Source organism: Apteryx mantelli, chromosome 4, assembly GCF_036417845.1.
Source record: "Apteryx mantelli isolate bAptMan1 chromosome 4, bAptMan1.hap1, whole genome shotgun sequence".
Lineage (NCBI taxonomy): Eukaryota > Metazoa > Chordata > Aves > Apterygiformes > Apterygidae > Apteryx > Apteryx mantelli.
Window position 1 is genome coordinate 10,500,689 of NC_089981.1, and position 12,363 is coordinate 10,513,051.

At 44.1% G+C, this 12,363-nt stretch overlaps 1 protein-coding gene across 1 annotated transcript; it reads right to left on the minus strand.

The window, feature by feature from the left end:
• Nucleotides 1-2,081: 2,081 nt before the first annotated feature.
• On the minus strand, nucleotides 2,082-10,324 carry LOC136991797 (olfactory receptor 4S2-like). Its single transcript, XM_067295253.1, has 2 exons — nucleotides 9,416-10,324; nucleotides 2,082-2,114 (listed from the first exon to the last, which is right to left on the minus strand). The coding sequence occupies exons 1-2, from the start codon at nucleotides 10,322-10,324 to the stop codon at nucleotides 2,082-2,084; spliced, it is 942 nt and encodes a 313-aa protein (XP_067151354.1).
• Nucleotides 10,325-12,363: the final 2,039 nt, after the last annotated feature.

Below are 12,363 nucleotides of genomic sequence, written 5' to 3' on the forward strand. Positions count from 1 at the left end.
GGGGGCTGCTTTGCCCTGTTAATGGACTTTGTGGCCCATACTGAGCTCTAACTACCCTGCTACCAATGCCCGGGGGAGTTAGCTAATAGGCAAAAAATATATTGGTGATTGCAATACAGAAAGAATGATGTCTGAACTAGAATGATGTCAGGAATCAGCGGGTCATTGCCCTTCGAGTGGGCCATTTGGACAATACTGTACACCCAACCGTGGCCACGAGTGAGGGGAGAAGACTGCTCCATAGATGTCCTCAAGAAAAGCAGACTTTTTTCCTTAAAAAAGGACAAAGAGGACACACGAAAACCATTGTAGTGCCAGACTAGGAGTGGTGTTTCACAGTGCTGCTGCTGCCTTTTGAATAAATTATTTTATCTTTCTGCGCTTTCTTATCTCACCTGAAAAATAGGAACAGTACTCCCTTGTATCACAAGTCATTTCAATGCGTAATTAAAGAAGTCTAGTCAGAAGCTGTGATGAAAATGCGCCGTACTTCCTTGTGGCTACTGAGACAATCCATTGTGTGTTGCCAGTTTCCCATCACTTCTAGGTGTTGAACCAGTTTCCTGTTGGGAGATGATATGAGTGTGCTAGCAACATGCCTGAGAGGAATCACTGTGTGGCCATTGAGTTTATCCTCTCTGGACTAACAGAAAGCCAAGAGGTGAAGGTAACCCGCTTTTTTTAAGCACATTAATAGGGAATCTTGGAAGGATCATGTAGATGAAGGTTGATCCCCCGGCTTCACACACTGTGTACCTTTCCCTCAGTAACTTGGCTTCTGTGGATTTCTGTTACTCCTCAGCTGTCTCCCCAAGGTTGCTGGTGAACTCTTCAGCAGTGAGGAGAGCCACTTCAGTCAGTGCCTGTGTGGCACAGCTATTCACTTGTCTCCTCATGGCTAGTGTTGTGTGTCTCCTGCTGGCAGTAATGGCATATGACTGCATGTGGCTCTCTGTAACCCTCTCCTTTATGCAACTCTCATGTCCTCAAAAGCCTGTACACAGATGGTAATCATCTCCTCTTTCACTGGCTTTGTCCACGCGCTTGCACAAATTATCTCCACCTTCACATTCTCTTTCTGTGACTTTGGTGTTATCAGTCATTATTTCTGTGACATCCCCCTAGGATCCAGCTTTCATGCTCTGACACCTATAGCAAAGAGATGGTACTTCACATTTTTGGTGTGTTTCATGGCATCTTCACATCTCTGGCAATTCTCATCTCCTCCATCTACCTCATCTCCACCACCCTGAGGATCCACTCCTCCAAGCGCAGATGCAAAGCCTTCTCCACCCGTGCTTCCCATCTGAGAGCTCTCTTCTTGTTTTATGGGAGCACCGTTTTTATGTGCGGTAGCCCAACATCCAGCTACTCATTGGAGTGAGATAAATGGATCTCTCTGTTCTCTACAGTGGTGACTGCAGTGCTGAATCTTACCAGCTACAGCCTAAGGAATAAGGAGGTGAAGGATGCTCTGAGGAGAGTTTTAGGTCATATTAGAGAAACTTCAGCAGACTTGTTAGAAAGAGAACTTTGTTTGGGGAAAATTTATCAAAACCTTGGTACAAAGAGTAGGACTTCCAAGGAAGATTTGATCAGCTTCCAAGGGTGAGATTCAGAAAGGTACGAAATTGTTAGAAGTGATTTTAGGTGGACTTCTAACTGGTTGTATCTGCAACTTCTATGTTGAAAGACTGTGTTCCTCTGCTGCTGAAAGCTGGAGGAATCCTGACTCTTAACTTGCAAGTTCCAAGCACAAACAGGACTCCTGCCTGAGGAGCGCGTGGCACAGAATTGCAGTTCTCTGTTCTACTAGGAACGTTTGCTCATGTAGGAAAACCACCAGTCCGTCAAGATGAGAAAAAGCTTTCAGAGATATTCAAGAGGAGAAAAGAAATGTGATTTGAATTTACAGCCATTTCTGCTACGTCTTCCGTATTTGAAAGGAGTAGCCTCTTCCAGTGCAACACACAGAACCTGAAGTTCTGCAAAGGAAATCTCGGAGAAGAGACACCTGTGTTTTTGCCCCCCAAACACTAGGGAAAGTAACTGTCCCTCTCCTGTTAAATCTCCCTCTTCTGTCACTCATTACTACCTCCTTTTTCCCCTTCTACCTGCAAACACGAAAAAAACTACAGAAATGTAAAGAAGAATGTGAAAATATAGCCTTTTGGTGCTGCTAGTTGTCATCTTTCTGTTGCTGCAGAGCCTGAAGCTCAAGGTTTATCTCTTTTTTCTCATTATAAAGTATCATCAGATATGTGAAGTTCACTGTTTTTACACATATCAATGTTGCGCTGTCCTTATCTTGAACAGAGATGCGAGATTTTTAAACCAGATTTCTGAGGTGTCCAAAATTGTCTCTTTCAGTGGACTCCCAGCTCACAGGAAGGAAATAGCCTGAAAAGAAATCACAGGCATCATTTTATTTTCCTGTGTATGTTTACAGGTCTCTGGGAAGAGCAATGTACACTACTACTCTTCCAGAGAAAGACAGGTAGGTTGTCATCAAAGAGCTTCCCTGCACAGCAATGAGTCATGTCTGCATGCCTCTCTCTGCGCTGATGTTTAAGATAGTCAAAGCCATCTAGAGCTAAGCATCAGCAGAACCGGCAGCATGTTTCAATCAAGAATCACAATCTCAAACCTAAATATGCTTTCTGACAAATATCATCAAAAAGAACAGATTTTCAGAAGCCCTGCATTCACCTATGCCTTAGTCTCCACCTCGAGAAACCCAGACAAAATTAGGGAATTTAAAATGTTAAAGAGCTGCTGTCTCTTCAAATCTACAGTTTGCTTTTCGAAGAAAGCCTTCTGATCCACCATCCAGAATCCTGTTCCTCTTCTTCCCTTCCCCAAATCTCAGTTCCAGGAGGAGATTTGGGAAAATCCCGGCCTTGAATCACTTGTCATGACGGCAATGCTAAAGTAAGTCCATTTGCAGTAGAACAGCATTGCCCAGAGTCAGGAGGTCGTAGGGGCATTTGGGGGTTTCCCTGCTGCAAACAGTTGAGGAAAACTCGATGAATCAAGAACAGTACTGTTAAGAATTTTAGGGAAATTTTCAGGGTTCAGCTAGGAATTAGGTTATATCTTATGGAGTATGGAGAGATATTGGATCCCCGTATTTCCACTGAGATACCTATTCCTTAGATCTTTATAGTGTAAAGCACCAGACGACTGGCCAAAGAATGAAACTTCATCCAGTCTCTAAATAAAGCGGTGAAAAAGGTCCCAACGATTAAACTGGATTGTGGCTCCATCATTGACTATGGTATTTAACCGTGCTTGGATTGCTGCTCTGATAGATTACAAAGCTCAGCTATGACATAAGGTCAAGGCCTTGGAAAGGTGTTAGCAGAGCTCCTTTAAATGAAGCGTTCCCAGAGACACCAGGTTGGCACAGACTGATGAAAATCGGAGTTAATGCCTGGCATTGGGGAACGGCCTCTGTGTCCATCAGTGTTCCTGGGAGCCTTGGAAAGCCTAGTACAGTGTATGTCACCCTTCACTGTAAGGCAGACACCTAGTGCAGCATCCTGCTCCTCTCATGCTCCTATTTTACCATGCAATAAATCTCAGTCCCCTCAAAGGTCTCTTGCTGTCTTCAGCAGCTCTCTCAAGTTGAGGCACCTCATGTCAGCACGCCAATATATGTGAGATGAAACCTGCTTGTGCTGTGCCATCCTGAAGGATTTGCCTTCTCTTGGAAGCTTAGCACCACCATCACTTTTTTTTGTGTAGAAACATGAGCAGACACCACTCTCCGAAGCTCGTAGGAGCTAGTGGGAAAGCATAACCTCTCAAAATACCTAGTTATTCCTCTTAATGCCAGGAGAAGCCTAGACCTGAGACTTACACAGCTCTAAGGTGTCTAAAGGTAAAAGCCACAATAGCACCCCAAAGGCTTGGGTTTGACTGGTGACAATATGCTCACATCCTTGTGACTGACAATTTCCAAAGAAAGATGAGAGCTACATGAAACCTTGAATTTAGTTTCAGTTCTACTCTTGTCTGCTGAGAAGATGGTGGAAGGGCGCATATAGATGAAAATGCATGGCCCAAGGAACAGAAGTGCAACAGTGATATGGGAGGTGCAGGTAGAGAGTGCTTCGAGACGCCCTTTGGAAGAGCGTGTCCTCAAAGAGACCAAAATAATGACGTAGGACACAGCAAGAACAACCAAAGAGCCTGAGGAAATCAGACCACTATTGGCAACCACGATGCAACCAACCACGTAGGTGTCAGTGCAGGCCAGCTTCAGCAAAGCGTCTACATCACAGAAGTAGTGGTTGATCTCATTGGGCCCACAAAACACTAGCTGAGCAGTCAGCAGGGTCTGCACCAGGGAGTGCACACAGCCTCCCACCCACGAAGCTGCCACCAGCCGGCCACACACATGCTTGTTCATAATGCTTGTGTAATGAAGCGGCTTGCATATAGCAGTGTAACAATCATACGCCATTGCTATGAGGATGAACATCTCCGTGCAGGCAAAGAGATGGACCCCAAAGAGCTGTGATATGCAGCCCACAAAAGAGATGGTCTTCTTTTCAGCAAGAAGGTCATAAATGAGTTTGGGAACTGTGACAGTAGAGTAACTGATATCTACAAAGGACAAGCAACTCAGGAAGAAGTATGGGGTGGGAGAGTCCAGCTGTTGACTGTTCTGTATAGTGAGGATGCTAAGCAGGTTTCCAAGAATAACAGTGGCATAGAAGACTAAGAAGAATGTGAAGCATACTTTTGCTAATGTATCATCTTGTGCGAGTCCCTGGAAGACAAACTCCGTCACATTGTTTTTGTTCTTCATATACGTCACGTAGACAGGACCTGAAGCACAGAATAAAGCCACCTGTGATGGCATTAGAAACACGGTATTAGCAGTACACATCCATATCGATCACTGGTATTTTCAGTATCAATGTATTCCCTTTTATGCCTTTTGGGGAAAGTTTCCTTTCAAAGTCAATGCTTCTCTCAAGGGGTGACAGTTGATATCTAACTCAGAATGTATTACTGAAGTGTGTAATAGTGAGCTCCATTTATTTGCTTGAGGGAGTTGGTGGAAATATCCTCCAGATTCATATTTCTGATCTTTGCCCCTTTTAAAAAGGAAGACTAGTCACTAGGCTCCCTAAACATCCACTTTTGAAGTGTTGATTTGGAAACGAAAAAGTGACTGCGAAGGATAGTGCATGTTTTGATTTGAGTCTCAACACGTTAGTCATCCCCTAAGGAATTCTGCTCAGGCAGTGAACGTACCTTCTTTTTCAACCCTCTGAAGGAATTCAACAGAACTAGTCCTTACTAGTGCTCTCTGACTCTGGTAGAATGTCCATGCATTTTTGTGCAACCATCAGTGTTCACATCATGACACAAGGCAGCTGGCTAATTAACATCACTTCAACTATCAGAGTAGATCCTTCTGGAGGAGGTAAAGTGGACACCTACCTCATGTCTGTTTAGCAGAGATGTGCCTTTAGGCACAAACTGTCTTTAAGGCGCCCTAAGTGAAATCAGACCATGTTCAAGGCATGCCAGGAAACCTGAAGCAGGAGAGTCATTGTCCTATATGTGCTGTACTGGGCTACATCTTGTGTGGATTGGTTCCAGTTATTGCTCATGAGTTTCTGGGTTGTGACCTCAGTCTCCAAAAGAGCAGGCTTGTATTTCCTCAGACCACCTTTCCTACAGCACATGGGTGAATACTGGAGATAATCTGCATTAACGATGTGTCAGTAAGGTTTTTGTACACCTCAGCCAAGTTCTGGACTAGGCATGGAAATCCCCATAAACACACCTGTGGTGCCACCGGGGTAATAAATACACCGCTGCTGAATCTCCTTTACTCACCAACACCCTTGCATTCACCTTTGCTGCACTCTAGTGCAGTACGCAAGTATCAGTAGTGTTCAGTTTCTACACTGAAAAGATAGACGGCAAGAGCTGCATAACAATGTCCACAATACTGGCAAGTCCTTTGGGCTCTTAATCCTGTTCCACAATCACAGGTTAATCAGTTCTTTCTCATGAGATTTCTGCCTCTTCCACCCTCCAACTTTAGCAGCAGAGGAAATATTCTTTCATGTCTCTGTCCCTATCTCCATGCCACTCCATGGGCAGAGGGAAAGCAGTGTGGGGAGGCCCGAAGCGTGTGTGTTAAGAGCATTGTTGCCACGATGTGTACAGCTAGAGGGGACAAGTTAAGATTGAGTACATAGGAAGTGCTGCAGCTACCTATTGACTCCTTGACTCTGTAACACCAGAAGCTTCCTTTTGACAGATATTTCTGGAAATGGCATATAACTGAAAAATAAGCAAAGAAGACACCAATTAAAAGAAAGGGTAAAAAAAATTGAGTACTTTCTACTTCATAAAATGCACCTCACAAAAGTCACTCGACAGCGATGCCTCTTTTCAAAGGCAGGATTTCATAGTCATGCTTGAACAAAACAAAGAAGCAAGATCAGAAAACTTGCACAGTTTATATTTGCTAGTCTCCAACAGTTTGCCTGCTATTCTCCTCTGATGACCTCTTGGACTGCTTTAGGCAGTTTCATCAAAACCTCTCAGCTCCAAGCTGCTTCTTATGTGTCACGAGAGCAGTCCACATCTCTGCCAGGGCTGAAAACTACAGAGGATGAAAGGGACAGCCTGAATGTCTAGCTCCATTTCTCATTCTGCAAAAACAACTTCCAAGAGCATCTGCAAGAACAACTCTCTCTCTCCAGATGGGGAAGTTGTGGCAGAAATATTTCAAGTAAATTGCACAGCAGAAGCACAAGCTTACCAGAAGCAATGAGATCGCAGAGGCATGTGAAGTTTTCTTTGTCAGAAAGAATCAGTGGACGGGGAGCTAAAATATATATTTTGGACAGCTATTAGAGTAATCTCTACAGGGTGACTGTGGAGCGTGATCACCTAGACCATGTCACATTGTGTGGGGGTTTGCTTGCTTTCTTGCTTGCTTTCCAATGCTGTCCAGATAAATGGACTTCATTTAGTGCTAGCTATGTGCTTCTTTTGGAAACATTTCTATTTAAAATCAATGTCGTGGCTGACCATTTGCAAGAGTTTGTGTTCACATTGCCCTTGCAATCAAACATTTTTTGAGTAAAGATGTCTCTTACACGTGTCAGATATTTTTTCCCTTCCAAGACAATATTTCACATATGCTTTCTTCTTTCTTATTAACTTGCTCTTACCATTGCACGTTTGCAGCATAAATAAATATCAGAACTGTGCTATATGACTGTTGGCACTTAGACATCTGGTCTGTACACGTTTGAAACAAGAAGTAAACGAGGAAATCATTTCAAGACTTTAAAAATGTTTGTGGTCAGGCCTCACTACTTGCCAGGTATTTTTACTCAGGCAATGCAAAATATAGAAGCAGCTGTTTAGTCCTCATATTAAGTCATTATAAGAATCTGGGCCAATGTGTAGAGGAATCAAATGTTGTTGTTGACGCCTTCCATAAGCTATGGTCCCGCTGTTGCCTGCTAGCATCCAGCAGCCAGAAGAGAAATCAGAAAAATCATGGCGTTCTTCCCCAAAACATTAAAAAAAACCCAAACTAACAGTTTTAAAATTATAAGCCTTAGCTTGAACTGGCCGTGTGCCCTAACCCCTCAGCAGTTTCAGTATGAAGGGGGTCAGTGGGCCTCATCTGTCTTTCTACCTGCCCCACCCCGGGTGAGACAGAGCAACCTCTGAAGGTGCCTGTCCCTCTCTGTTGACAGTGGTGCTGAGCTAGACAACTGTCCTTCACTGCATGAAGAATTTAGACTGCTACAAATAGGTGGGGATGGTCCCACCTTTAGCTGTGTCCACAGAGTGTGAATGCTGGGTGAGGGACACTATCCCTGTAAGCCTTGAGAATCAGGATTTATCCCAGTTCCGTCCTGCTGGCTGCCATCCACATAACCCACCATGGTGAGGAGAAGACACTGAGACATCCGCAGTGTACTGGTGCATGCCTGTGAAACGGGAACCCACTCTGCCACCCCCTGCATAGAGCAGAGGACATTCGGGGAACCAGAGCATTTGCGACATTGTCCCACGGTTTGGTCTGTAGATGTGCCGCTCTCCTGTGCAGGGAACACCTTCTTATCTTGAATCACACTTAAGCCATGTTAAGGTGCAACACAAGTGCAAGCAAGTGTTTATAGGGAACGTGAAGTGAAGGAAGAAAAAAGAAAGTGCTTTAGTTACTTTCAGAGTGCATTACACAGATGTCTTTCTCCCTCACGCAGCTGATTTGCTCTTTTCCTCCTGGCAAGGTAGAAGTCAGAGTCCCGTGGCTCCTCGTGGCTCCTTCGTCCTTGTGGAGAACCTTAGCTGCTACAACTAAACTCCCTGTGGCAGCTGTGACTGGCTCTGAGATGATTTAATCTTCCATCTTCACATTTCTTCTCTTCCCTCCTGCAGGAGTAGCTGCTCCAGCTATTCCCTTGGAATACTTTTTTCTTCCTTTGCCTGGGCCTGTAGATGTGCCCTGTTGGGCTAGGAGATATCCTGCGTACAGGAATTATTACTGAATAACTCTTTTTTTTCATTGACACATAAAATTGTGCCCCCCAATGCTTTCTCTGGTGGCGACAATATCCTACGGTGAGCAATTTATCTTTCGCTTGGATCTTTGATTCTCTATTAGTCTAAACAGTAAAATGCAAAATCTGAGGCCGAGATGAAGGGCAGAGGGGATGGCTAGGAAGGAGGGCATTAGTGAAAGATGAACTACTGCAGAAAGGAAGAGAGCTGCACTAGAATGGGAAGGGGAGAAGCTTCTCCTCATATCATCTGCATCAGCAAATGACCCAGCCAGCATCTAATATCAGCAGTGTAATTGCTAACCCATGGATTCAGCATATGACAATGCAGTACTCCTAAGAAGGCATTTACTCCAAAGTAAAGGGGAAGGAAGCCTTTGGTACAATTGCTTCCAGCAGCAGGGGACCAACAGCCTTGCAGACACCTTGGGCCATCATTTCCTAGTAGAGTAGACTGCAGAGTAGATGGAGTTTGTCTGACGGAAAGTTTACACCTGGGAGAGCTCGGACTAATGGGATGCTCTGCCTGCAATACATTTTAATATTTTTGATAGCATTCATTTATTTATTTGCTGGTGTCTCAGCAGTGCTTGGAAGCCCCAGTCCTGCGCCTGTGCTATTCAAAAAGAGAACATAAAGGGAATCCCTGCTAGTCACAGAGTTTACAATGCCATTCCAATCAAAACATGAACTTTCAGTGTCTTCCTAATTACTGCAACAGCTAAAACCAAGCTTTTCTTCAGAAGGGAGCTTTCAGTAAATTTTCCAAAATGGAATTATAGTGAGAGAGACTTGATTTTCTCAGCTCCTGAGAAAATGTTACCACAGTTCTACACCTCACCCTTTTCACTCCAGACTTTTCTATTCCACAGTTTTCTCATGGCACTTTTCATCTCCTCATTTCTCGGTGTGTAGATGAGTGGGTTCAGCATGGGTGTGATGACAGTGTAAAACACAGCCACGCTCTTGTCCTCTGAGAGATTGCTGGATGGGCGTATGTAGATGAATGTGCACGGCCCAAAGAAGAGAATCACCACAGTAATGTGGGACCCACAGGTGGAGAGGGCTTTGTACCGCCCTTTGGACGTTCGCCTTTTCAAGGATAACAAAATGACAATGTAGGACGTGACCAGGATGATGAAAGAGACCAAAGCAATCATTCCAGTATTGGCAACGACAATGATGCCCACAACATAGGTGTCGGTACAGGCCAGTTGTAGTAGGGGATGGACATCACAGAAGTAGTGGTCAATTTTGTTGGGGCCGCAAAAAGGGAGGCTAACGGTTATGAGGGTCTGCACCAGGGAGTGCACAAAGCCCCCCACCCATGAACCCATCACCATCCAGCCACACACACGCCTCGTCATGAGGGTGGTGTAGTGCAGGGGTCTGCATATGGCAAAGTAGCGATCATAGGCCATCGCTGTGAGGATGAAGATCTCAGCGCAGCCAAAGAAATGTCCCATGAATAGCTGTGCCATGCAACCCCCAAAGGAAATGGTTTTCTTTTCAACAAGGAAGTCAGCAATCATTTTGGGAGCTGAGACAGAAGAGAGGCAAAGATCTGCAATGGACAGGTGGCAGAGGAAGAAATACATGGGGGAGTTCAGACGCTGACTGCTAACTACAGTGACAACGATGAGCAGATTTCCTGCCACAATAACAATATAGAAGAACAAAAACACCACAAAACATATTTTCTGCACCCCTTGGTTCTTTGAAAGGCCCAGAAGAATGAATTCCTTCACACTGCTTACGTTCTCCATGTTGATCAGTCAGGTGCCAATATGCAATATACAGCTTATACCCCTGGGAAAACAAAGACAGACACATGATTCATCAGCATTTTTTCATTATTAATGATGAGTTCTATATCGGAAGTGGATACAAACCAAGAAAGATACAGCATTAGTATTAAGCTTATGAAGTGTTTAGTTTCTGTCATGTATTTTTTTTAACGGCTACTTAATTCTCCACAGTACAAAGCTTCTGCCATGGCTTTGGTTGCACAGAGATAGGTGCACTCTGTGGTATGTTCCTTAATCCTAGTCCTTCAGGATTTTGAAGGATTGTCTCCACGGCTGGTAGCCTTCCATGCACTAAGGACAAGGCCAGAGTGTTCACCTTGGGCACTACGAGGCAGATAATGCAGCATGTTTGCCCTCAGGGGAGACAAAGTCCCTGACAGCAATCTTTGTAAAATGGGTGTCTTTAAGAGTACCTGGAAATATTGCTCAGAATGATGATTTGCTTTATAAGTACACATGATCTTTGAATTCTTGTTTAGAAGGGAAATGTACCCGCATGCAGAGAAAAGAACTCTCTTGTGTATATACATTTTGAAACGTAAATATGAAATGTCACAGGCTGAAAAACGAGTTCTGGGAAGGTTATCTATCACGGAGGGGAAAAAAATTGCACATATGACTTAATGTAGTACTTCACATTGTTCTAACTCTCAGCATTGTTTCTATCAGAGGAAGGAAGAATGAAAGACTCTTGTGAGATCTTCTGTCCCAGCACTGTACTGATTTTACCTAGTGTGATTTTTGATACGCTCTGCGTGATGCTTTCAAGGGTTAACTTAGCTTAATGAAGCTAATCTAACTAAACTCCTTCAACAGCCAGTATAAGTCTCTCTATAGGCTGATTCAGAATGACTAAATTAGGGTCCTTTGCAGAACCCTTTTTTCCTCCATTCACTGTGAGGAGCTTAAGCAAATTAGCACCACCAGGTTAGAATGACCTTTGGAGAATAATCCCTTTTGGTCCCTGAAAGTAGCTCAGAGCTTTTTGTAATGCCATCCACCTGTTTTAGGTTATGGCTGAGCTCCTTGTCCCTAGGCATTTCTACATCCATACAGTTTCTCATTCGAGACAAGGTCACATTCCAGCATAAACATGGGACTTCTTTGGTTCACCCTGTATTCCAGCTACAACCCATCGAGCATTACGTGTCACTAATAAATGAGTAGCCTACATCTTTAGAAAGAGTGTAACGTCTCTAGCTTGCCATTATGCACCCAGACCACCAGAGTTCCTTTGGTCAAAGAAGTCTGGGAACCACCAGTTGAAACTCTTCACAGAGAGTTTAAGGTCAGCCAAAAGCAGGCACTCTTTTAATAAAAATATCCACTGTGTGGGCTTCCTTCTAGGATCAAAACATTCCCCGTCAGCTGGTGCCAAAATGCACCATTTTAAGTCCTGCAGAATTACATCACAACCAGGTCTTCTCATTTGTCTTGGTGATCTGTGAGCAAATCTGTGGAATGATTCAGTTAAGCCAAGTTATCTACCAACTACTTCCATCTGCAGCATAATCAGAAACTCTCGTGCAGGCACAAAGGGATCAAGCATCCACAGGAAACACTGAAACTGAGAAAAGCCAAGATTACTTTCAAACCCACAAAGTGAAGCCGAGAGAGGAAGTGGGCAAAGTTAGGGACTTTTCCTATGCTTACAGTTGTACTTACACTAGATGAAAGTTTTTCAAGCAGAAGGGTAAAATTTACATGGATGGTTCCCCTTCAGATGTTTCTACAAGGAAAAGGATCAGTAAGAACAACGTGAGGTCATTTTCCCCCTCGTCTTACCAGGTCGTGATCCTTTCTACCCCTCTTCCTTCTACTGAGCAACGACGTAGACTTCTCAACAAAATAAATGACAGGGATGAAATGAGCACACCTTTATGGCTGTGCAGTACCCAGATGAAAAGAAATAGCTGGGCTCCATCCAAGCCAGAGCATGACTGGAAGCATACCACAGCAATCGCAGGGCCATATTTAGGCAGTCAGAAAGGAGCGAC

Coding starts and splice junctions, on each gene's coding strand:
- LOC136991797 (XM_067295253.1), bottom strand. CDS start 10,324: ATGGAGAACGTAAGCAGTGTGAAGGAATTCATTCTTCTGGGCCTTTCA. Junction 2,115..9,415: donor GAAAACTGTGGAATAGAAAA/GTCTGGAGTGAA, acceptor TCGTGTTTGCAG/GTAGAAGGGGAAAAAGGAGG.